The sequence below is a fragment of the Phyllostomus discolor genome, chromosome 6 (assembly GCF_004126475.2).
Source record: "Phyllostomus discolor isolate MPI-MPIP mPhyDis1 chromosome 6, mPhyDis1.pri.v3, whole genome shotgun sequence".
Classification (NCBI taxonomy): Eukaryota; Metazoa; Chordata; class Mammalia; order Chiroptera; family Phyllostomidae; genus Phyllostomus; species Phyllostomus discolor.
In genome coordinates this window covers 80,381,722-80,407,970 of record NC_040908.2, presented here as the reverse complement: position 1 = coordinate 80,407,970, position 26,249 = coordinate 80,381,722, and the positions used below count along the sequence as shown (strand labels likewise).

General features: G+C 42.0%; 1 protein-coding gene across 13 annotated transcripts in view; it reads left to right on the top strand.

The window, feature by feature from the left end:
* CEP164 (centrosomal protein 164) overlaps window positions 1-26,249 on the top strand; it is a 77,265-nt gene that overhangs the window by 6,749 nt on the left and 44,267 nt on the right. For 11 of the 13 annotated variants that reach the window (XM_036028520.1, XM_036028521.1, XM_036028522.1 and 8 more), the window contains 4 exons: window positions 240-342; window positions 5,391-5,502; window positions 16,972-17,176; window positions 21,800-23,476. In XM_036028520.1, coding sequence (XP_035884413.1) covers window positions 261-342; window positions 5,391-5,502; window positions 16,972-17,176; window positions 21,800-23,476 — 2,076 coding nt within the window. In that variant the 5' untranslated portion in view covers window positions 240-260. Of the gene's footprint in view, window positions 1-236; window positions 343-5,390; window positions 5,503-16,971; window positions 17,177-21,799; window positions 23,477-26,249 lie in introns of all 13 variants that reach the window. The other 2 variants (XM_036028519.1, XM_036028529.1) reach the window with 2 other exon arrangements.

Below are 26,249 nucleotides of genomic sequence, written 5' to 3'. Positions count from 1 at the left end.
AATCTCTTGAGAGAGTTGGATTTTCAGATCTCCTGTGGTCCACCGAGTCTTCTGCAAGCCTTTGGGACTTTGGGAGATGTGTTTCAGGGAACTTTCCCAGGCACAGAGCCATAAGATGTGAATGCTTCCTAGCATCTGGAAAATTCCCAGCAAAATTGGTTTGAAAGGTCAGCTCCAACTTTTTCTCTTCTCAGATGACTCACTGATTTTCTCTTTGGGTGGGGGTCTCTGGTATCTAGGCATTTGAGCCCAGACCAATCATGGCCGGAAGACCTGTCCGCATAGGAGACCAGCTGGTTCTGGAGGAAGATTATGATGAAACCTACATCCCCAGTGAGCAAGGTGAGAGGCCTGGGGTGGATTGTCATTGTTCTTTGAGGGCAGGAATTATCTCTGATTTATTTTTGTTTTCTGATGAAAAGATGGTATATGTACAAGGTTGCTCAGTATATTTGGGTTAGATAAGCATCGGCAAACTGTAGCCGACGGGCCTAATCTGGCCTGTTGCTTGTTTTTGTAAATAAAGTTTTATTTACAAAACAGCCATGCTTATTTGTTCACGTATTAGCTATGGCTGTTTTCATGCTGCAAGGGCAATATTGAGTAGTTGTGACAGAAACCATATGACTGACCCACAAAGGCTAAAATATTTACAGAAAAAGTGCACTGATCTTGGATTAGACCAATGATTCATTTTTTTAAGATTTTATTTATTATTTTTAGAGAAAGGGGAAGAGAGGGAGAGAAACATTGATGTGTGAGAGAATCATCAATTGGTTGCCTCTTGCACACTCCCAACTGGGTACCCGGCCCACAACCCAGACCTGTGCTCTGACCGGGAATCGAACCAGTGACTTTTTGGTTTGCGGGATGACGCCCAACCCACTGAGCCACACCAGTCAGGTCTAGGCCAATAGCTAGTTTTAATGAAAATATAGTAAGGGATTTTACAAAATATAGTGTGTACTGAGGCCAGGGGAAACCTAATTTCTTAAGAACAAACTACAGTTTTTTTTTTTTAACAACTGCAATAATATTAATAGCAATAATAACAAGATTCATTCAGAACTACTCTGTGTTATCCTCTGTAGTAAGAACTCTACATGTATTTCCATTTCAGTCCTCATAGTAATTAAGTCATGAGTTAGGTACTTTATTATCTTCATTTTACAGATGAGGGAACCAAGGCACGGAAAGGTTAAGTAACTTCTCTGCAGTCACACATTTCTAAGTGGTACAGCTAGGATCTATACCCAGGTATTCTTACTAAAGGGCCTACACTTTGAAGCACTATGACATTTTGGGGGGTGAAGATTCCTTTGAAATTCTCATGAGTTATGGACCTGGACACACAAATTTTGCTTATGATTCAGATGGTTTGAGGACCTGCTGGCAGGGGGAAAGAACTCTTGCACCCTCAGGAATCCATGGATCTCACATTAAGCCCTGGACTTTGCTTATAGCATACATTTTTTGTTGTTTGCCATGTAGAAATTTTTCATTTTCATGTTAAATGTACATGTATCAGTCTATTCTCATACAGCCTCTGAATTTTGTATCACAGTTAGAAGAGCCTTCCCTACTCCCGGGATAAACACTTATGTTTTCCTCTAGGTTTGTTCCCACACCATTGATGGAATAATTCATCTTTCTCCCACTGGGTGCTGCCTGTGTGTATTTGGATCTACTTTCTCCTCTCTTCCATTGGACTATCTATTCATAGCCAGTATGGTACTGTCAACTACTGGGGCTCAATAATAAATTCTCATATCTAGTAGGGTTGAAATGCCCTCCTTGCTTTTTTTTCTCAAAGTTTTCTTGGTTATCTTGTTTATTTTATCTCCCTGTAATCTTCAGAATCACCTTATCCAGTTCTGGGAACTGTATGTGGGAACTGTTAGTATCTCAGGAAAATTGTGTTCAACTTATGAATGAACCTAGAAAGGAGTAACATCTTTATGAAGTTAAGTCTTCCTAGCTAAGAACATTGTATTCCTTTCCATTTGTGTCTTTTTCTGTTTCTTAGGAGTGACTTAAATTTTTCTTCATACAAGTTTTAGGACATTTCTTGCTCATTTTATTTCTTAAATATTTTTTCTTAAAATTTTTTTAAATTACAGTTTTCACTCTGTATTTATTCTGTAGTAGTTTCAGATGTACAGCAAAGTGGTTATACAGTCGTGCACTCTGCAGAGCGGCCCCTCACTGCTGCAAGTGCCCACCTGGCTCCCCACACAGTTACCACAGTACTGTTGACTGGATCTCCTGTGCTCTAATCTCCATCTCTGTGACTCTTTGGTAATGATCAGTTTGTACTGCTTCATCCTTTGTAAATGAGTTCTAATGTTTTTCTAAGGATCTTAATAAAAACTCTCTTTTGCCTAGTCCAAGTTTACACATCCTAAGCTCTAGCCACCATTTTCTCTTCCTAGAGTCTGAGTAGCTTACTAATTAGAATCCCTGCTTATACTGTCCCCTTTTTCCTGTCTGTTCTACTTAGCACAGAGTGTTCTTTTTAAGTGTAAAGTGGATCATATCAACTATTAAATCTTCTGATTTATAAATATCTTATGATAATCCTGATTATTAAAATCTTCCATGGTACTCAGCATAGCACCCTTCGTGGGGTGTGTAGAGCTCTGCATGACCTGGCCCTGCCACCTGGCAGGCTCACCAGGTGCCACTGTCTGCCTCTTCCAGTCACGTGGCCTTTCTGGCAGTCCCCAGATGGGCCAAGCTGCTTCTTGCCACAGGCCTTTTGATCCTACTCTTCTTCTGCTTGAGTGCTCTTTCCCCGGAGCTCTGCGGGGCTCCTTTCCACCTCCAGGTCTCAGTTGTCACCATTCTGAGATGTTTGCCTTGACTTTTCTGACACAGTGCCTTCCATCTCAACGTCTTCTATCTCATACCACATTTACTTCCTTCATTACGTCTATCAGAAGCTTTAATTCTCTGTATAATTATCTGTTCACTTCTTTTTTAAAAAAAACATTTTATTTATTTTATTTTTAGACAGGGAAAGTGAGGGAGAAAGAGAGGGAGAGAAACATCTATGTGTGGTTGCTTCTTGTGCACCCTCTACTGGGGACCTGGCTGGCAACCCAAGCATGTACCCTGACTGGGAATCGAACCAGTGACCCTTTTGTTCTCAGGCTGGCACTCAGTCCACTGAGCCACACCAGCCAGGGCTCTGTTCACTTTTTTACTGGTTGTTTCCTCTGCTGGGATACAAGTTTTCCATGGGCAGAGACCATTTCTCTCTCGTTTATGGCACATGGTGATTGGTACTTAGGAAGCAGTCAAAAACTGGTTGTGAAATCAATGAATAAATTAGTCCCTGGCTAACCAAATTCCAGCTGGTCCTTTGAAAAAGTGCTTTTGTTTCCTAGTCCCCAGGTATGTCATCTTCCAAACTCTCTACTGAGGTGACTCATATTGGTGATGGCTCAGGCACTGATGACCCTTGAGAAATTATTTTGTTATTCCTGGGGGCTCTGATGACATATTCCAATGCTTGTCTTACATATCTTTTTCTTCTTGGTGAGATAGCTCTTAGTACATGTATTTCCCCTTTTCCTCCAGATCTCTGGGAAAAGAGCATTTCTAAATTCTCGATTCCAAAAGAGTACACGAAAAGTATTAGAGTTCATCAGATACAGCCAAACTGAAAGGAAACTCTCTTAGTGGAAGGGAGGATTGAGTGAGTGGGGAAGAAGGCTGCCTGAGTATCATCCTGCTTTCTCAGCTCAGATATCCTCTGGCCCACTAAAATGTCACCGTTTACTCTGTGCTCCCGTGGCACTCAGTCACATCTCTCACACAGCACCTGTCACCTGGTTTGTACTTTAATCGTATGTTGGTAAGGTCCCCAAGGGGCTTAAGTGTTTTTGTAGTTTTTCAAACATGTATGTTGATTAAGGAGTATTTGCACTGAGATTTTGCCAATTTTGGGAGAGCTTGTGTCCTAGTATGGCTGCCCTCAGTCAGGGTGGTTCTAGCTGTGGCTGTTGGGATTCTTCCTGAGGCACCTACCACACTGAAGTTTTGGTCTTATTTTTTTTTTTTTGCCTTTGTTAACTTGGCTTCAGATTATATTCTTGGAGTATGGCCATAGCATGTCTTGATTCAGCTGTGCCATTTATAACTGTAATTTAACAAAATTATATATTTATTATATAGGACTAATACCCCCTCACTGAAGAAAATTTGGAAAGTAAAGGCAGAGTAGAAAAGTTGTTGTGGGGAAAAAAACCCTGTTTTTCCTTTACTCTTAACTCAGCACTTATGCCACCAGATGTGTAGTCTTTTCCCCTTATACCAACCAATTTTCTGACATCAGTCAGATGTCCTACAAGTTCAGTTCTGACACTATTTACGTGGAGTTAGCATCACATCCCACAAGTTAAAGGCTCAGTCCAGCAAGACTGCCCCCACTCCAGGTGCTCATGGAAAGTCCTTGGTTGTACTTGGTACTTCTGATCAGTCTGCTGTACACCAGAGTTCCCACGACCCTATCCTCAGGTTTGATAATTTGCTAGAACAAGTCACAGAACTCAGGTAAACACTTATGTTTACCAGTTTATTATATAATAAAGGATACGATAAATGATACAGATGAACAGCCAGATGAAGAGATACATAGGATGAGGTCTGAGAGAGTCCCAAGTGTAGGAGCTTCTGTCCCCATGGAGTTGGAGTACACCACCCTACTGGCACATGAGTGTGTTCACCAGCCTGAAAGCTCTAAGAACCCCATACTTTAGGGATTTTGTGGAGACTTCACCATGCAGACATGATCCATTAACTAATTTTCCAGTCACTCTCCCCATCCAAAGAATGGGGGGGGGTTAAACTTGAAAGTTCCCAACTTGTAATCATAGCTTAATCTTTCTGGTGACCAGCCCCATCAGGAGCCATCCGGGAACCCACCCAGAGTCACCTCATTGGAACAAAAATGCTTTTATTTCTTGGGAAATTACAAGGGTTTTAGAAGTTGAATTTCAGGAACTGGGGTCAAAGACCAAATATTAATAGGAACTGGGAGCAGAGACTTACATTTATACTTCTTATTATTTCATAGATTGATTGTAATTTTTTTTTCTTTCTTTTTTTTTTAAGATTTTAAAAAAGATTTTATTTATTTGTTTTCAGAGAGGGAAGGAAGGGAGAAAGAGAGAAGAGAGAGAGAGAAACATCAATGTGTGGTTGCTGGGGGGTTGTGGCCTGCAACCCAGGCATGTGCCCTGACTGGGAATTGAACCTGCGATGCTTTCGTTCACAGCCTGCGCTCAATCCACTGAGCTACGCCAGCCAGGTTGATTGTAATATTTTTTCTTTTCATGCACTTCTCCACCTCTCTTACTTTTCTACCCTTCTGCCTCTCCTTGCAGAGATTCTTGAATTTGCCAGAGAGATAGGTATTGATCCCATCAAGGAACCGGAACTGATGTGGCTGGCACGGGAGGGCATTGTGGCCCCACTGCCCATGGAGTGGAAACCTTGGTAAGTCAGCATGGGTGTGACCCATGGACTTGGCCTGCCAGAGCCAGGGGGAGGCTGACACTGGAAATGTTTCGAACAGTCTGGCCTGCACAGGGTTGGCGACAGCAATAGGCCGTTGTTCTGCTGGGCTTGCTGATGCTCTGGGCCTGAGCATGGGCTGATGTGATGGCCTCCATGAAGGGTTCGGCACTTATACCTGGGGTCCCAGGAGCTGCTGCCCTGGGTCAGGTCCTCTAGCACCAGCATCTGTTTTGGATACACTCACAAGGTGTCTGTGTAGACTGATATTGAGACCTCGTCAGCATGTCCACAATGGATCCTGGTGCTAAAGAGGTTTGTGATGAGGCCACAGACTGGCAGGGTTTCAGCTCCCTTGGCAACCCCTGACTTTGAGTAATGTCTTCATGAATAGGTACACATTCGTGGATTTGTTCATATTTTCAGTTTTAGCTCCAGTTTTGGATTGTGAGGAACAGAGAGGCACTCAGGTTATCTCAGGGAAGCAGGTTGATGGCAAGGAAACAGACTGACTGAGGTGGGGAAGCTGAAAGGAGGTGTGACTGTGTCTCCCTTCAGAGGGTTGATCCTCTCCACCTCTTGCTGACTCTGTTTCCTCTGTTTTGCATATTTTCTCTGTTCTCCTCATCACTGTACAGAGTTCTCTTTCCAAGCCGACTCCCTAAAGTGAGTGCCATGAGCTTACTTCCTATTGAAGCATGGGACTTCCCTGTGCTTGTCCTACACTCATCCCTAGATGTCTTAGGGCTCTCTCTTGTCCTGGTATTGTGAACTTTTTGTGTGCTAGGTATAATTATTCTGTTCTTATCCATCCACTTAATGTGTTGGCCACACTTTAAAATGACTGCAGTTGTAGCCTTACTCTTCTCTGTTGAAGAACTTGAACCCTTTTAGCTTCTCACTTGGTGTCTCCTGTTTTGGAAGGTCCCTTGGACCTTCTCCAGTTTCATAATACCTTTGTTTGTAGTAAATCCATCCACAGTACACACAGTGTTCTAGGTGCTGAGGACTCCTGTTGTGTTTGTAAGAGAATGGTTTCTATTTTGTTTCTGATATCCACCCTGATGATCAGATTTGCCTTATCGAATAATCTCTATCTTCTTTATCTCTGTTTTTAACTTTGAATATATCTGTGTTGTTTTGCTTTTGGATATGTTATTTTTTAAACTAAAAGCCACATGAGAAATATGATCAGTATAATAATACCTTAATTTACACATACTCAATAAATTGCTGCAGTGACATTAAAAAAAGTGTAAAGAGGATATACAGATGGCTAATACATATTTGAAGATGCTCAACATCACTAATCATCAGAGAAATGCAAAATACAACCACAATGAGATACCATCTCACACCTGGCAGAATGGCTATCATCAATAAATCAACAAACAACAAGTGCTGGTGAGGATGTGGAGAAAGGAGAACCCTCTTGCACTGTTGCTGGGAACGCATACTGCTGCAGCCACTGTGGAAAGCAGTATGGAATTTCCTCAAAATATTAAAAATGGAACTCCCTTATGACCCAGCAACCCCACTTCTGGGAATATATCCGAAGGAGCCCAAACACTAATTCAAAAGAATATAAGCATCCTGTGTTCATTGCAGCATTATTTACAATTACTGAAATATGGAAGCAGCCCAAGTGTCTATCAGTAGATGAGTGGATAAAATAACTATGGGACAGTTACACAATGGAATATTATTTGATCATAAAAACAAAGAAAATTTTACCCTTTGTGGCAGTATGGATGGACCTGGAAAACATTATGTTAAGTGAAATAAGCCAGTCAGAGAAAGAGAAATACTGTATGATTTCACTCATGTGGAATCTAATGAACAAACTGAACTAAAAAGGAAAATGGGGGCAGACTCACAGATGGAGAGCAGGATGCCAGCTAGTGGTGGGGAGGTGAGGGGGTGTAGGGATTGAGCAAAAAAGGAAAAAGAACTCAAGGACATGGACAACACTGTGGTGATTGTGGGGGGCAGGGGAGTATGAGGGGACTGAGTGGTAATGGAAAAAATAGAGTAAAGATTAAATTAAAAAATGTCACCAGAAACCTGCAAAAATTACTGGAGGGAAAAATTATTCATAATTGAGAAGTGGTTTTTACTAAAAATAATCCTATCAATTAAAAGCTATATTTCCAAAAAATTGTTAATTAAAATTAAGGATAGATGTGAATTTGATCAAATTCTACTTTTTATCTATGGAGGTGATTATTTTTCTTTTCAACTTATTAATATGATGGGTTATATTAATATATTTGCTAATGAGTATGAACTTAGCTGGTAAGAATATATTCTTTAATGTGTTGTTAAATTCCATTTGGTAATAATTGTAATGAGTAGATATTTATAATTATGTTAATCTGTAGCTTTCTTTGTGCAATATATGTTGATATTAAAAGATTAAAAAAGTAAAAGAAAAGGTGGATGGAAGGAAGGAAACTGTCATTAGTTCTGGTCCGCTGTGCACCAGGCTTTGTGCCAGCTGCCTTCACCTCCCTGCTGGTGGTTGCCGGCACTCCCTCATCCTGTAAGAAGGGTGGGAAGTACTTCTCAGTTTTTAAAATAACAAAAGCCATTAAAATTTATGTTTGATGTCATTTTTTACCCTTACCCCCAATCCCAAGAGTTATTAATTGGTGAATTCCTTTCAGTACTTTAAAACACACAGACACACACACCACACATTTTATTTTCTAAACATTAGTGCAATAATGTATCCACTGCTCTTCTATGTCTGTGTGTGAAAGTCTTATCAGTTGCATGCTTTTCCATACATAGATGCAATGTAAATTTTTTAAAATCCTGATTTATTTAGCCACTTATATTGAAGGGTGTTTAGATTTTTTAGAAATTGACCTTTATGTGTGGTTCTGTTTCTGGATTCTCTGCTGTCTTTTTTTTTAGTATACTTTATTGATTATGCTATTACAGTTGTCCCATTTTTTTCTCCCCTTATCACTGTCCTCCCTGTACCCCCTCCTCACCCTTTCACCAGCATTCTCCCCGTTAGTTCATGTCCATGGGTCATGCATGTACGTTCTTTGGCTTCTCCATTTCCTATACTATTCTTAACCTCCCCCTGTCTATTTTGTACCTACCATTTATGCTTCTTATTCCTTGTACCTTTTCCTTCATTCTTTCCCCTTCCCCTTCCTTGCTGATAACCCTCCATTTCTGCAATTCTGTTCCTGTTCCCTTTAACATTTCATATAATAAGGGCTTGGTGATGATGAACTCCTTTAAGTTGACCTTATCTGGGAAGCACTGTATCTACCCTTCCATTCTAAATGAAAGCTTTGCTGGATAGAGGGATCTTGGATATAAGTCCTTGCCTTTCATGACTTTGGATATTTCTTTCCAGCCCCTTTTTGCCTGCAAGGTCTCTTTTGAGAAATCAGCTGACAGTCTTATGGGAACTCCTTTATAGGTAAATGTCTCCTTTTCCCTTGCTGGTTTTAAGATTCTCTCCTTATCTTTCATCTTGGTAAATTTAATTATGATGTGCCTTGGTGTGTTCCTGCTTGGGTCCAATTTCTTTGGGTCTCTCTGAGCTTCCTGGACTTTTATGTCTATTTCCTTCACCAGATTGGGGAAGTTTTCTGTCATTATTTTTTCAAATAAATTTCCAATTTCTTGCTCTTCCTCTTCTCCTTCTGTCTGCTCTATGATTCAGATGTTGGAATGTTTAAAGTTGTCCCAGAGACTCTTGCTTCTCAGCAGGCTTTCAGTCACTTGCCCTACTACCCACAAGTAAAATGGGCCCTTCTGGTGCTGATTCCCAGGTGGGTGGATTTGTGTATGTTCTAGGACCCTGTTGATCTCTCCAATGAAGTCTCCTTTGAGCTGGAAGTTTCTCCCACCATCACAGCCTCCACAGATTTTCATAGCCAGGGATTTTGAGGCTTTATTTCCCAGTACTGAAACCCTGGGTTGCATGGTCTGTCTCGCTCCCCAGTTGTTCCTCCCTGTTTATCCGCATGCCAGCTGCTGCCTTACTCAGTGGTCCTCCGACCACCGCCTTGCCTCGAGTCCACTCCACCCTGGCTGCCCGTCTCTACCCCTCCTGCCAGTCTGGATGAATGTTTCTTCATTAATTCCTTGGTCGTTTGACTTATATATAGTTTGATTTTCTGGAAGTTCTGGTTGTTTTTTTGTTTTAAATTGGTTGTTTCCTTCTTTTGGTTGTGTGAGGAGACGAAGTGTATCTATCTATGCCTCCATCTTGCTGGAAGTCCAAATCTGCAACCTTTTGGTGTATGGGACCATGTTCCAACTAGCTGAACCACCTTGCTATGGCCTTGACAGTTTCTATTTTTGATGTTTTTGCACATGGTATATTTAAAATTTTAATTTCACAATTTGTTGCTTTTATATAGAAATTAAGTTGTTTTTTTATATTGATCTTTTATCTTACAAATTTATTGAACTCCTTATGTCAATTCCAATAGTTTTTTGGTAGTTTCCATAGGATTTCCTACATAGATGACCAACCATGTCTTCTGGGTAAAGACATTTTTACTTCTTTCTTACTAATCTAAATACTTTTTATATCTATTCCTTATGTTCAGAACCTCTAATATAATTAAGTAGAACAGGTGACAGTGGACAATTTTGCCTTTTTCTTTAGGGAAAAGTAGTCAGCCTTTCGCCACTGAGTGTGATGTTAGCTGTATGTTTTTGTAAAAGCTCTTTTGTCAGAAGGAAATTCTCTGTTCTAGCTTTCTGAGAGTTTAAATCAGAAATGGATATTGGATTTTTATCAATTTTTTTTTCTGAATCTACTGATAGGACCATGTGATTTTTCTATTTCAGTCTGTTAGCAATTATATTGATTGATTTTCAAATGCTAAAGTGACCTTACATTCCTGGGATAAAGCCTGCTTCATAAATACATATCAGTTGATTTGATTTTCTAAAATTTTTGCTCTAAAATAATAGTTTAAAGGGAATGAGGTAGACATATTTTGGGTATTTATTTATTCATTATATTCTTTGTTACAAGTTGAGACTGACTTTGTGGCTCAGTAAGTGGTGCTGTTTTATGCGTGCATGATAAGAATGTTATCTCTCATTTTTGGAAGCAGGGTTCTATAAATGTCCTTTATATCAAGCATGGTAAATGCATTTATATCTTCCTGTGTCCTCAGTCATTTCTTGTCTTATCTCACTCTTGAAAGATAGGTTAGTATAGTATAGTATTGCTTGTTGAATATGAACAACCTATCAACAATGTTTTGTACCATTATCTTCTGACTTCTGATTTTGTAAGTAAGATGTTTTCCTGCTCTAATTTGTTGTTCCTTTGTAGACAATCAGGTTTTTCCTTTCTGGCTGTTTTTATTATTTTGTTTTTAACTTTGGTGTTCTGTAATTTCAGTATAGTGTATCTAAGTATGGATTTATTTTTAATTGCCATGTTCAGGATTTGGAATGCTTTGTTACTGTGAGGACTCATGCCTCTCTCTAATTTTGGAACATTTTCAACCATATCACATTTCTTTCTTGGAACTCCTACCAGAAATATATTGGACCTTCTTTTTTTTATCCCCTGTGTCTCCTAACTTCTGTTTCATATCTTAAAAATCACTTTTTCTTGCATGCTGCATTCTGGATAAATATTAATTCACTATTTGTTTCTTTTTCTGTGTTAAATTTGCTGTTTAACCTACCTATTTTTTTTAAAGTGTAATGATTCTACCGATTCCTATAAATTGTTATGTTTTTTTCAATAAGTCTGGGGTTTCTTTTAGAATTCTGCTCTTTTATATGGATTCTATTCCTTTTATCCCTACAATAATTGTGAATGTAGTTATTATTAGTCTTCTTTTAGTCTTGTAGTTATTATTAGTCTTCTTCTTGTTCTACTGTGCCAAGTTTTTTGATGTTCTAATTCTTCTCTTCATTGTATCACTGAATTTCTGTCATGGTGACCTGATTCCTCCTGTAGTTTGTAATTATTTACTGTGAATTTTGTGAGTCCATCCTCTGTAGAAGTTATTTTCTGTGAGTGTTTCATTCCTAGGGTGTCGAGTGGCTTTATAATGGTTTCTCTCAGGGGTTTCTCAGGGCTTTAGGACTAAGTTCTTATATTAATTTCCTCTTTTGGGACTTCCTAAACGCATTTTGGCTTCTATATCTACATGTACTATATCTTGGGGTTTCAGTTTTTCATAACATTTTATTTTGCCTGCTGAGAACAGAGTAGGTGACATGCTTCTTTGTTGTTTCTATGGCCCTCTAGATTCTTTTATTGATGGAGGGAGCATTCTTAAGGCCCACAGGTGTATGCAAGGGTCTCATTTCCAGTTTGCAAATTCATGGAGGCCTAAGGCCACATTTTGTGTCCATAAATTGACATTAAAACCCAAGTTCCCAGGGCCTAGATCCAGGTCAGATACCAGTCTCGATTTATCAGTTCATGCAGTTATTACTCAGATTTCATGTTTTCTTTCCATTTCTAGCATATGAGGACTTTCTTTCTTTCTGGCTACATTGAAAACATTTGTGTTATTATTTTGTTGTTGTAATTGTTATATATTAATCCACTATTTATTTATGTTGGTGTGGGCTGAGGATAGTCAGATATTTTCTTCAGTTCAGTTAATCATATTGCCCGAAGTTTTGTATGTTTCTTTAGAATTTGAATTGCTGTGTTAAAAGATGTGCAGAATTTAAAATAAATATTGTTAGTTAATAATAAATTATTTTCCATTACAGTTTATCAGTCCTACCAACAGCGCATATGATCATTCATTTAAAAGTATTATAAATTAAAAAACTGTCAATCTGAAATATTGTCAGTTTGAAGGCAAGAAATTATACCTGATTGTCTTAATTTGCATTTCCCAAATTGTTCATAGAATTGAGTTGGCTGTTGTTTATCTTTTGTGACTTGTTAGTTTATATCCTTTGCCTTTTTTTCTATTGTGTTGCTTATCTCTTTAGTTTTGTTAAGGAGGTGGACCTCTTCGATTTTCTTGTGTATTAATCTTTTTTTTTAAAGATTTTATTTATTTTTAGAGAGGGGACAGTGGAGGGAGAAAGAGAGGGAGAGAAACATCAATGTGTGATTGTCTTTTGTGCTCCACCTTCACTGGGGACCTGGCCTGCAACCTACACATGTGCCCTGACTGGGAATCAAACCAGTGACCTTCTGGTTCACAGGCCAGCACTCAATCCACTGAGCCACACCAGCCAGGGTCTTGTGTATTAATCTTATACTACCATCTCTACTATTTTCTCCTAGTTTCTTATCTTTTAATTTTCTTTATGCTTTCTTATGCACTGAAGAAGAACAAGGCACAGATGTCCATTGTCATAACTTCTTTGTTTTAGTTTCTAAATTAAAACTTCTTTTTATTTATTGATTTTAAAGAGAGAGAGTGAGAAACAGAAACATCAATTTGTCATCTCACTTATTTTATGCATTCTTTGGTTGCTTCTTGTATGTGCCGTAACTGGAGATTGAACCGCCAACTTTAATGTATCGGAGTAGTACTCTAACCAACTGAGCTCCCTGGCCAGGGCCATTCTTATCACTTCTATATAATTATACTAGAGGATTTAGTCAGTGCATAAGTTATTCAATACAAGATTTCTTTTTTCATCTTTTTAAAATGTAGTTTTATTGATTATGCTATTACAGTTTTCCTATTTCCCTCCCATTATTCCCCTCAACACTGCACACCCCCTCCCACTCACATTCCCCCCCTTTAGTTCATGTCCATGGGTCATACATATAAGTTCTTTGGATTCTACATTTCCTATACTGTTCTTAACCTCCCCCTGTCTATTTTGTACCTCCTGTTTATGTTTCTCATTCCTTATACCTTTTTCTCGTCTCTCCCCCCCAACCCGCCATGCTCCCTTGCTGATAACCCTCCATGTGATCTCCATTTCTGTGTTCTGTTCCTGTTCTACTTGTTTGCTTAGTTTTTGTTTCTGTTTTTTGTTTGTTTGTTTTAGGTGTGGTTGTTAATAATTATGAGTTTGTTGTCATTTTACTGTACATATTTTTTATCTTCTTTTTCTTAGATAAGTCCCTTTAACATTTCATATAATAAAGGCTTGGTGATGATGAACTCCTTTAACTTGACCTTATCTGAGAAGCACTGTATCTGCCCTTCCATTCTAAATGAAAGCTTTGCTGGATAGAATAATCTTGGATGCAGGTCCTTGCCTTTCATGATTTGGAATACTTCTTTTCAGCCCCTTCTTCCTGCAAGGTTTCTTTTGAGAAATCAGCTGATAGTCTGATGGGAACTTCTTTGTAGGTAACTGTCTCCTTTTCTCTTGCCGGTTTTAAGATTCTCTTATTATCTTTAACCTTGGGTAATGTAATTATGATGTGCCTTGGTGTGTTTCTCCTTGGGTCCAACTTCTTTGGGACTCTCTGAGCTTCCTGGACTTCCTGGAAGTCTGTTTCCTTTGCCAGATTGGGGAAGTTTTCCTTGATTATGTTTTCAAATAAGTTTCCAGTTTCTTGTTCTTCCTCTTCTTCTGGCACCCCTATAATTCAGATGTTGGAATATTTAAAGATGTCCTGGAGGTTCCTAAGCCTCTCCTCATTTTTTTGAATTCTTGTTTCTTCATTCTGTTCTGGTTGAATGTTTCTTCCTTCTAGTCCACACCATTGATTTGAGTCCTGGTTTCCTTCTCATCACTGTTGGTTCCCTGTACATTTTCCTTTATTTCACTTAGCATAGCCTTCATTGTTTTCATCTAATTTGCAACTAAATTCAACCAATTCTGTGAGTATCCTGATTACCAGTGTTTTGAACTGTGCATCTGATAGGTTGGCTATCTCTTCATTGCTTAGTTGTATTTTTTTCTGGAGCTTTGATCTGTTCTTTCATTTGGGCTATTTATTTATTTTTTTGTCTTGGCAGGCCTGTTACATAGTGAGGGGCGGAGCCTTAGGTGTTCACCAGGGTGGGCAACCCAGTTTCCTGGGTTGTGATGCTGTATGTGGGGGAGGGGTCTGAGAGGGAACGATGGTGCTTGCTCTGCTCTCTGCCAGGTTTCAGTCACTTTCCCCACTTCCCCCAAGCAATTTGGGCCCTTCTGGTGCTGATTCCTAGGTGGATGGGTTTGTGTATGTTTTAGGACTCTGTGAGTCTCTCCAACAAAGTCTCCTGTGAGGCTGGGAGTTTCTCTGGCTGCTGCCTCAACCTCCAGAGGTGTTTTCAATGAGAGGTTTAAGGCTTTATTTTCCTAGGAACCCTGGGTTGTGCAGTCTGCCTCACTCCCCATTTGTTCCTCCCAGTTTATCTGCATTTGAATGTGGGACCACTCAGTCTGCAACGCCCCCCTCCCCCACCCCTCCTCCCTTGCTGGGTCCGCAAGCCACTTTGCTTGCCCCTGACCTGCAGCAGGTCCGTGTCCTGCAGCCACTGCCGTGAGGCCTCTCTGCCCGGTTGCCTGGTTGCCCGTTTGCCCGTCTCTGCCCCTTCTACTGGTCTGGATGAATGTGTCTTCTTTAACTCCTTGGTTGTCAGACTGCCATACAGTTCGATTTTCTGTCAGTTCTGGTTGATTTTTGTTTTTAAATTGTTGTCCTTCTTTTGGTTGTGTGAGGAGGCACAGTGTGTCTACCTGTGCCTCTCTATCTTGGCCGGAAGTCTCCCAATACAAGATTTTTTTGTAAGTGTTTTTTCTGGTAAAATACATATAACAAAATTTGCTGTTTTAACCATTTTTAAGTGTACAGGTGGAATTAAGTACATTCACAGTGTTGTGCAAACATCACCATCACCCATCTTCAGAACTTTTATTTTCCAAAACTGAAATTCTGAATCCATTAAATAAACACTCCTCATTTTCCCCTCTCCCTAGCTCCCAGTAACCTCTGGTCTACTTTCTGTTTCTATTAGTGTGTGTGTTCTAGGTACCTCATGTAAGTGGTGTCATATAATATTTGTCCTTTTGTGACTGGTTTATTTTACTTAACATGAAGTCTGTAAGGCTCATCCATGTTGTAGTATTTTTCAGAATTAAGTCCTTTTGAAGACAATAATATGCTGGTATGTGTAGGTAACACATATTGTTCATCCATTTACTTGTCAGTGGGTATTTGAGTCATTTCCACCTTTCGCTATTATGAATAATGCTGCTGCAAACATTGGCGTTAAAACTCCAGTTCCCAGGGACTATATACAAATATCCTTTTGAACGCTGCTTTCACCTCTTTTGGGTATATACCCAGAGATTGAATTGCTGGGTCAGATGGGTATTCTGTTTTCCATTTTTTTGAGGAACTGCCATACTGTTTTTCACAGTGGCCACTCCATTTACATTCTCACCAACAGAGCATAAGGGGTTTAATTTCTGTCCATCCTTGCCAATACTTGTTATTTTCTGCTTTTTTGATATTAGCAATGCTAATGAGTATGGAGGGGTATTTCACTGTGGTTTTAATTTTCATTTCTCTTATGTTGAGCGATGTTGAATGCCTTTTCATGTGCTTCTTGGTCATTTGTATATCTTCTTTTTATCTTCTACCTCTGATGTTTTTCCTGTTACTTCTATATATATATTTTCTATTTTATTTGAATAGAGATTGAGCTTGTCAGGTTTTTCATAAGGAGCTGGTTGGGATTCTCTTGGGATTATATAGATTAATTTGAGGAGTATTGGCATGTTTACAGACTTGAGTCATTCTATTCAGGAATATTTCTCAATTGTTTTTTTTTCTCTCTTTTCCCTAGCTTTTCAGTACAGCTTTAGAAAGATTTTGCACTTTGGATTTATTCTTGGGTATTATACCTTTTATATTGCTATTGTGAATTTTTTTCCTATTGTCTGTATTAATGGATTATTGATAGTGATGGATAAGTGGTGGATAGTGGTGGGTAGTGGTGGTTTATTTTGCATTTGTCCATAGTGAAGCGCAGATTCCTGAAACCCATCTTCTATATTATTTCTTCTATTGTTGATCCCCACTAGCTTGGGATATCACCTCTTGTGAGTTTGGAGGCTTTGGTAAAACCAGAGCTTTCACAAGGCATCTTTCTTCCTCAGACATGTACACAAATGTTGAGCAAGGTCTATCCTAGATTTTATTTCCAGTATACCATGGTGTTTGTACTTACCTATCTAAAACCAAGTTTATTCCCACACCAGTCTAGCGTGAATTCCCAGGAACCCCAATAATTATACTCTCCATGTAGAGATGTTTCTAGGTATCCCAGTCCTTGGTTTTTATCTAAATTAACTCTTTTATTCTTAGCTAAATGGTAGCCTTTAATTTTTCTAGCTAAACGGTAGCCTTTAATTTTTATGTTATCCTTTCTTATCTTCCCCCCTCCTTCCATCTTCTTTCTCCTTCTTTCCCTTTTCTCCAATTCCTTCTCTGCCTCTGCCATTTTTCCTTTTTTTTTTTCCTAAGTAGCTTTGAACTTGAGCAGGGACTAACTTCTGTCCTCTGCTCCTCCCCAGCCAGGACATCACAGGTGATATTTACTATTTCAACTTTGCCAATGGGCAGTCTACCTGGGACCACCCCTGCGATGAGCACTATCGGAACTTGGTAATCCAAGAGCGAGGGAAGCTGTCAGCTTCTGGGGCCATTAAGAAGAAAGACAAGAAAAAGAAAAAGGAAAAGAAAGACAAGAAAGACAAAGAGACCTCGAAAAGTCCCATGGTGAGTCAGTGGGTGTGAGCTCAGAGAGGCCAGGCTGCAGCCTGAGGGGATATTGGGAACCTCTAGGTGTTTATAGCTGGGAAGTTAAGAACAACAACAATAAATAGTAATTTCTTGATAGTACATCATCTGAATTGTGCCAGTCTTCTGGCAAATTTTCCTTTCACCTTCTAGAAGTTGTTATTATTTCTAAACAATTTTTTCCCCCTTGGGAAGCCCATATCACATAAAAGATTGGTGGGAGAGAGTGCTCTGCTGAGGATTGTGGTTTGCAATACTAATGTAAGAAGTGATGCCATTGGCCCTTCTGGACCGTTGGGGGACAGGGAGCAGCTGGCAGAGGCCAGAGAGCCTACATGAGCAGAGTGTCTTTCCTCTGCTGTCAGATTCAGACTTTCCTAGTGTGAGTTCATTGTGGTCTCAGTGTGTGAATCCTAGGTGTCAGCTGCCAGAACAACAGTGTCTTCACAGTCCCCAAAGAAAGGCCTTGAGCTTTATCCACTTGTTTGATTTTATTTTTTAAGATTATCTTTTTCTGGCTGGCGTAGCTCAGTGGATTGAGTGCGGGCTGGGAACCAAAGTGTCCCAGGTTTGATTCCCAGCCAGGGTACATGCCTGGGTTGCAGGCTATAACCCCCAGCAACCGCACATTGATGTCTCTCTCTCTCTCTCTGTGTATCTCCCTCCCTTCCCTCCCTAAAAATAAATAAATAAAATCTTAAAAAAAGATTATCTTTTTTATGTTTATTTAAATATAGTTTATTGATTATGCTATTACAGTTGTCCATTTTTCCCTCTTCACTCCCCTCCACCCTGTACACCCTCTCCCACCCATATTCCTCCCCTTTAGTTCACGTCCTTGTGTCGTAAGTTCTTTAGCTTCTACATTTCCCCTACTATTCTTACCCTCCCCCTATCTATTTTCAACCTACATTCTATGCTATTTATTCTCTGTACCTTTTGCCCCTCTCTCCTCCTCCCACCCCCCCTGTTGCTAACCCTACATGTGATCTCCATTTCTGTGTTCTGTTCCTGTTCTAGTTGTTTGCTTAGTTTGTTTTTGTTTTTGTTTTAGGTGTGGTTATTAATAATTGTGAGTTTGCTGTCATTTTACTATACATGTTTTTTATCTTCTTTTACTCAGATAAGTCCATTTAACATTTCATAAAATAAGGGCTTGGTGATGATGAACTCCTTTAACTTGACCTTATCTGAGAAGCACTGTATCTGCCTTTCCATTCTAAGTGAAAACTTTGCTGGATAGAATAATCTTGGATGCAGGTCCTTGACTTTCATGATTTGGAATACTTCTTTCCAGCCCCTTCTTCCTGCAAGGTTTCTTTTGAGAAATCAGCTGATAGTCTGATGGGAACTTCTTTGTAGGTAACTGTCTCCTTATCTCTTGCTGCTTCTAGGATTCTCTCCTTTGTTTTAATCTTGGGTAATGTAATTATGATGTGCCTTGGTGTGTTCCTCCTTGGGTCCAGCTTCTTTGGGACTCTGAGCTTCCTGGACTTCCTGGAAGTCTATTTCCTTTGCCAGATTGGGAAAGTTCTCCTTGATTATTTGTTCAAATAACTTTTCTGCTTGTTGCTCTTCCTCTTCTTTTTTTGGTACCCCTATAATTCAGATATTGGAACATTTAAAGATGTCCTGGAGGTTCCTAAGCCTCTCCTCATTTTTTTGAATTCTTGTTTCTTCATTCTGTTCTGGTTGAATGTTTCTTTCTTCCTTCTGGTTCACTCCACTGATTTGACTCCCTGTTTCCTTCCCATCACTATTGATTCCCTGTACATTTTCCTTTATTTCACTTAGCATAGCCTTCATTTTTTTCATCTAATTTGCAACTAAATTCAGCCAATTCTGTGAGTATCCTGATTACCAGTGTTTTGAACTGTGCATCTGATAGGTTGGCTATCTCTTCGTTGCTTAGTTGTATTTTTTCTGGAGCTTTGATCTGTTCTTTCATTTGGGCTATTTTTTTTTTTTTGTCTTGGCGGGCCTGTTACATAGTGACGGGTGGAGCCTTAGGTGTTCACCAGGGTGGGCAACCCAATTTCCTGGGTTGTGATGCTGTATGTGGGGGAGGGGTCTGAGAGGGAACAATGGTGCTTGCTCTGCTCTCTGCCAGGTTTTAGTCACTTCCCCCACTTCCCCCAAGCAATTTGGGCCCTTCTGGTGCTAATTCCCATGTGGGTGGGTTTGTGTACATTCTAGGACCGTCTGGGTCTCTCCAACAAACTCTTCTGTGAGGCTGGGAGTTTCTCCTGGCACCTCAACCCCCACAGTTATTTTCAGTTGGTGGTTTGAGGCTTTATTTTCCTTTACTGGGATCCTGAGCTGTGAGGTCTGTCTTACTCCCCAGTTCCACCTGGTTTATCTGCATGTGAATGTGGGACCACCTGGTCCACTAGTCTTGCACACCATGCCCCTCCACAGTCCTGTGCCTCACTGGGTTTGCCAGCTGCTGCTTTGTTGCAAGCACTCTCTGCCTGACTGCCTGTCTCCACCCCTCCTGCCCGTCTGGATGAATGTTTCTTTTTGAATTCCTTGGTTGTTGGACTTCCATACAGTTCAGTTTTCTGTCAGTACTGGTTGTTTCTTTGTTTTTAAATTTTTGTTGTCCTTAGTTTGGTTGTGCGAGGAGGCACAATGTGTCTACCTACACCTCCGTCTTGGCTGGAGGTCTATCCACTTGTTTTAGTTGCCAGTGTCCTAGGTGAGTGATGTATAACTGAAATTTAATTGCAGCATAATGACCTTGGTCTCAAGGAGCTGTTTTGCTCAGATTTGAAGGTGTTCTTTTCCATTTTGTTTTATTTGTCCTTCAGTATGTCTGCCCTTAGGAGGCAGAGTTTTGCCCTCCTTTTGTAGGTGGAGAAGCTAAGAGTTGGAGCCATTCTGTGGCAGTGCCACGCAGTCTGCCTTCTTCCCTTCAGTCAGGGTTGGGGCAGGCAGAGCTTGTGAGGAGAGGGAGGGTCAGCCAGGTGGAGAGCACTAGGACTATCTTTTCAATGCTCTCAAGTCCCGTTGATTTGTTCTTTTGCTTATAGTCTTTAATCCCACCAGTGCCTGGTGCTTGCTTCTCAATGAAGTTTTCCTTCATCCTCCATCCTTTTCAAGGTGTCAGTTCTGGCACTGGATGGTTACTGATGAATTTATTCTTTTCATCATCTCTGAGCTCTACAGATACTCCTCCCTCCCTTCCTGTCCTCCACATATTACTACTCATGATTCTGAGAAATAAGATAACAAGCCTGTTCCTCCAGATGGAGAAAAGAGGACAGGTAATTTCCAAATAGGTTGAATTTTCTAAAGTCATGTGTTTGAAGGCAAAAGATGAACAATGGGGTTTTCACTTGACCAGGATTATTATTATTATTTTTTACTCAAGAGAAGGGAAGGGGGAGAGACAGAGAGAGTAACATCAATGTGAGAGAGAAACATGGATTGGTTGCCTCTCATACATGCCCTGACCAGGACTGAACCTGCAACCCAAGCATGCTCCCTGACTGGGACTTGATCCCACAACCTTTTGGTCCATGGGATGATACTCGACCAACTGAGCTGCACCACCAGGGATGCCCAGGTCTGCCCAGGATTATTTTGAATGATGTTCAGCACCTGGACAGGCTGTGGCATGGCCAAAGGTGCAAGAGGGAAGGAAGTGAGGGTCCTGGGGTGGAGGGTTGAGTAATAGTCTGAGTTCTGGCTGTGAGACTGAATTCTTGGCACTCTCTGTCAAAAAGAATTCCTTCTGTAATTTCAGGAGCTGGGGACAATTGGATAATTCTGGGCTGCCAGTCTGGCTTTTAGGGCTCAGGATAGTAGTCTCAAACCTTAGTTTGTTTAAGGGACATATGGGTGGTGACCTGGGTTTAGGTGGTTTGGGCTGTCTAGAGGTATGGGCTCATGGGCTGGGTGGAGTTTAGTGTGAATGCTCACAGAGTGTGATTGATTTTTTTAGGGTTTCTTCTAGCCCCAGCATTCAGACTGCACGAACCTCTTTTGAGCAGTACCAGCTTGTGCCTTTGGTAGAAGACTTAGACTATTTCCTAGGCTCAGCTCACAGTTAGATTTCCCCTCTTTTCTCCCTTCTTAGATAATTCTGGTAGTCCTTGGTAAGGTTGGTAGATTTTATAAAATTAACCACACAACTGAGAGCTTGGTGCTACCTTAGGGATATTCTGGTTGGTGATTTTCAAACTTTGGTTGGTAATGAAGCCCTGTCTCCAAATCAGTTCCTCCAGAGGGGTCCAGCATGTAAAGAAGAAGTGGAGCCACTGTGTTGCCCCTGGGAGTGTGGGTCTTGGTGATGCCCCTTCTTAACCATATGTATACTACTAGTGGCCCCCAGGTACCGTGTGGAACCAACCTGCAGGTTCTGGGGAGCAAGGTTTGTAAGCCATTGATCTGTCAGGCCTCCTCTTTATAGATAAGGAAACTAGGGTCAGAAGACAACAAAGCCCAGTGGAGCTTTTAACTTTTCTTCCCTCTTTGGTTTTTGTTTTATTTTAAATGGAGGGTGGGTTTCTGTTAAGGGCTTGCCAAGGGCTGAGGTAGCAAGTGTAAATTAGTGGGGCTTTGTCTTAGTTTTCTCTGCATGTTTATATATCCATATAGGAAACACAGCCTGAGCAGGGACTGCTGCCTTCTTCCTCCTTTCTCCGTGGCCCATCCCCTCTCCCAGCACCTGGGCTTGCTGATCTGGACTTAGACCAAGAGATGCAGGCTAGAAGTGAGGGCTCCTTTAAGAAAGGGAAGAGCCCATGCATGCTTGGTGATACCCCCTGGCCTCTCAGGGGCACCCTGCCCAACAAGCTACAGCCACTCTCCAAAGGCCAAGCTTCCCGAACTCACCAAATCTTTGCTGACGTGGAGAAAATCTTAGGCAGGGCCCCAGCCCAATGCAGGACGGAATTAGGTGATCAGCAGGGTCTGGAGAAAACCCAGAAGCCGACTGAGAACATCTACCTGGGGTTTTCAGACCCTGAAATAGAAGAACTGGAAATGAGGACCAGACAGCAGAAACTCGGCCCTCTGGGCCCTGAGAACAGTGGGCTGCTCCAGAATGAGCAGGGTGTGTTGGAAAGCAGGAGCCAGGCCTCTGCCCACTCAAAGCTTTCTGAAACCATCAAGGGCCCACAGATGAAAGGCGAGCAGCACACCTACACCATGGCCAAACTGAGCTCCACTGGCCCTGGGGGGGACAAGGGCCAGAGCTTTGTTTCTTCACCATCCCCTGAGGAGGACCTCTCCCTGTCTCCTTGTTCTTCTCACCAGATGCTGCCTACTGGGAAGAGCAAGCTGTTCTTGTTAGATAGTGGCCCAGCTGAAGACTTGAGCTGTCAGGGTGTTTTGGGGGAAGGTGGGAGTGTGGGTTGGGGAAGGAGGAGGAGAGAGCCCCCAGGATTGTGGATGGGACAGGTCTCCAAGCTTGTGAACAAGGACACTCCCAGGAGCTGCAAGGAAACAGAGCTCAATGATCCTGAGGATCTAGGGGCCTCAGCTGAAGATCCACTTCAGAGACTCTCCCTAATACTGCCCAATACTTTGGCATCAGAACCAGCCCAGAATGCCCCTTCAGGGAGTGTCCCTCAGGCATCTCCTACCAGTGAGAAGAGATACCTCCCATTGTCTACAGAGCCCCCTGAAGAAGACAGGAAGCCCAGTGGTGATGGGTCTGACTTAGAGAACAACAGCAACAGCAGTCTAGCTTCTCACCTTAGCTCTCAGGTCGTGGGTGAAGTGAATAACTTCCCATGGGACCTGCAGAGCTGTCCGGGATCTGAGCAGGGTGTGGGTGAGGCAGGCCTTGGACCCAGAGATCTACACTCTGGCCCTTTCCTAGTGCCCCAGTTGTCCCACCTGCAGGGCTCTGCTGATGAGCAGTCAGAGAGTGAAGACTACTCCGAGGATCAGAGGTTCTACCAGCACATCCTGCAGATGGCCAAGATCTCCAAGCAGCTGGAGGACCTGGGGCTGCCAGAGAGCATGCAGGAAATGCCATGCAGAGACTTGGCCAGCATGGTTGGCTGCACAACAGCTCGGTCTCCCAGGATGTCTCCTGTGGGTGAGCACAAGGCCACCAGCGTAATGGACAGGGACTTACAGTTTCTGGGTTGGGGGCCAGAGCTGCTGGAGCATCCTCAGGAGATGGCCCTTGCCCCAGCTGGGCAGGAGGTCTCTCAGCAAGCCTGTCTTCAGCCAAGCAGCAGCCCTCTCAGTCAGGGGCTAGTCGAGCTGAGTTCCAACAGAAGACTTGCTGTAGAGCCAGGCAAGATGCAGCTTCTCAACCAGGTAGGCTTCTTAGAGAGCACAGTGCTGAGGCCTTGCAGAACGTGGCATTGAGGGAGCAGGTTCAGTTGATATCTTAATGCAGCCAGCTGTTAGGTCTGCTTTCCTGTTACTTACCCTCCAGTGGTAACTATCAATCCCTTAACTACTCAGGATGGCCATCCTGTGGGATGGTATGTATTTCATGTTTCTTCTACCCCATCACATGCAAGATAAGGGTTGAAGGGGCCTAGACTTCCTGGGTGGATTGCATGTTTTGGGGATGTTTAGTTTTGAGGGTGAGTAAGATGGCCCCAATCCTGGTACTCATGCAGGTGTAGGTACCTTCCCAGGATTTGGGAAGCCTTTCCCATCAGCTGATTATAGAGAGAGCCCTCCTAACCAGACACCCTACCCCCTGAGCTCTCAACGTAGTCCCTTCTAAGAATCACACAGAACTAGAGAGTTAATATGATGACAAGGGGCTGAAGCCCAGAATCTCTCTACCATCCAGTAAGCTGCTTCTGCTTCTTGCTTCCCAGGCTTCCCAGAAACCATGGGAATAACCTGTGTCAAGCTGTGCAGACCCTGTTTGTGTTTCATTTCCTCCCCTACTGGGATTACCAAAGAGTTGGACTTGCCCTGTCATTTTGACCCTTGTTCCTTTAGATAGTCACACCATATTCTTCATTTAGAAGGAGTCAAGTTGGATCAGAGACCACGGGGGTCAATCTGAATTTCCCTGGCTGTTCTGCTCTTGCCTAGCTGTGGCCTTCCCTAATTGTTACCTCTGGTTCTTAATTGCTGGCAAGCACTGGTTCTGTTAGCTTTAATAACTGCTATAGCACTATAAATATCAGATAAGCTGCAGATTATCCTGAAAGTTTTAATTAGCCCAATGGCAGCACATTTATCTGCTCTGAAGGATAAGGCCACACACAGTCTACGGTCAGATTTGATGGCCATCTACAGAAGATGATCAGCTAGGAGCCAGGAGTGCATGATTTCCTTGCTAACCACTGATTTGGTAAAAACCTGGGAGGAAAAAAGTCCTCAGCATCCCTGTCTCCCTCCCCCAAGCCCCTAGCATGTTAGCAAATTAGCCATGTTAGGAGTCTGTGATTTTCTGTAGATACAGTGTGGGAAGAATTTTGCTTGCTGCTACACTGTGGTTGGCTGGGAGGGTGGAAGTCAGGAGCTGCAGGCCCAGTTTACTCACAGTTCACCTCAGAGATGCTTGCCTGGGCTTCTTTGTGCCACAACCAGGAGGCAGTGTAATATGCTGGCTTAGAGATAGCCCTGATTGTAAGCCCACATCTGCCCTGCTTGCTGGCCCCATGACTTTGAGCAGGGGTCTTGATCTCACCAGTCTCTGTTGGCTCATGTGGCGAGAACAGTGCCCTTAGGCTGTCGTCAGAGTACAATGAGATGTGGCATGTAAAGCGCTTAACTCTGGTGATTTTGGCCAATTTTAGTAATAATCATCTCCTTTTCTGCCTGCCAAAGATATTCTGTAACAGGCTAGGTGATTGGTAACCTACAAAGGCCTGAGAGTGGTTCTCATGTCACCTTTCAGATGAACGTATGATGCCCTTTCTGTGGAGAAACTGGCCCCACCTGATGGTCTGGCCCTAGGCTGAGACTATGGGTGAGGAGATGGGCCATCTGAATGTTCTTTTTTTTTTTTTTTTTTAAGATTTTATTTATTTATTTATTTATTTATTTATTTTTAGACAGAGGGAAATGGTGGGAGAAAGAAAGGGAGAGAAACATCAATGTGTGGTTGCCTCTCACGTGCCCCCTACTGGGGACCTGGCCTGCAACCCAGTCATGTGCCCTGACTGGGAATCAAACCAGCAACACTTTGGTTCTACTGAACCACACTAGCTAGGGCTGAATGTTCTAATTCTGATCTTCTCCTGATTCTCCTTTCTCTCTTCAGTCCCTGCTGTGGGATTAGAAGGAAATGGAATCTTTATATTCTTTATACACTTTAAGTTTGCAAAATGAATTTTAAAGAGCTCTTTGTAAATTGTCCCTAGAGTGCTGTCCCTGCCTCTGCTCCTAGCCCAGACTATTGTAATGTGAATCTCTGTAGTAATAATAGCAATTCCATAACTTTGGTGTAGCCCTGGACCTCTTGCATGTGCTCCATGCACTGATGATCTCATTTGAACTTCTCAACAAACCTTAAGTGATCGGACACACATCATCGCCATCATTCGGATGGGTAACTGTGAGTAGCCCAAGGCCTCCCAGACTCTGACTCCTAGCCTGGCGTCCCCGGCCATGCAGGCACACCTTCAGAGAGCAGGCGGAAGAAGGGGCCAGTCTTTTGGCTTCTGTCAGCCACTTTTCTCATCAGTGCAGGCGGGCAGGAGAGTTTATTTTTTGTTGCTCATGTATATTGTTTTATAGTTAATATTTATTTTAATCAGACCAATACATGCCCATATTATACAAAGTCAAATTGTACCAAAAGGCCTATCACAAGATACAGAAGTTCTGCGGTGTGTGTGCCTCTTTTCAGAGGCAACTGCTTTCTTCTGGTGTTTATGTCCATATTTTTGAATACTGTGCTTACACTGCTTTTTCTTGATTCATCAGTTTAAACTTTATCTGTTGAGATTTTTCACTCTGGTGGATGAGGCCCTTGTCTCTGCTCTCTCCTTCCGCACCCTTCCTGTGTGGCTTCTGAAAGGGGAGCAGGGCCCTGTGCAGCACCTGCCAAATGTGAGGGGCTGTTTACTGGGAGGCAGCAGTGGAGCTATGAGAATCAGGGAGCCAGCCTGTGATT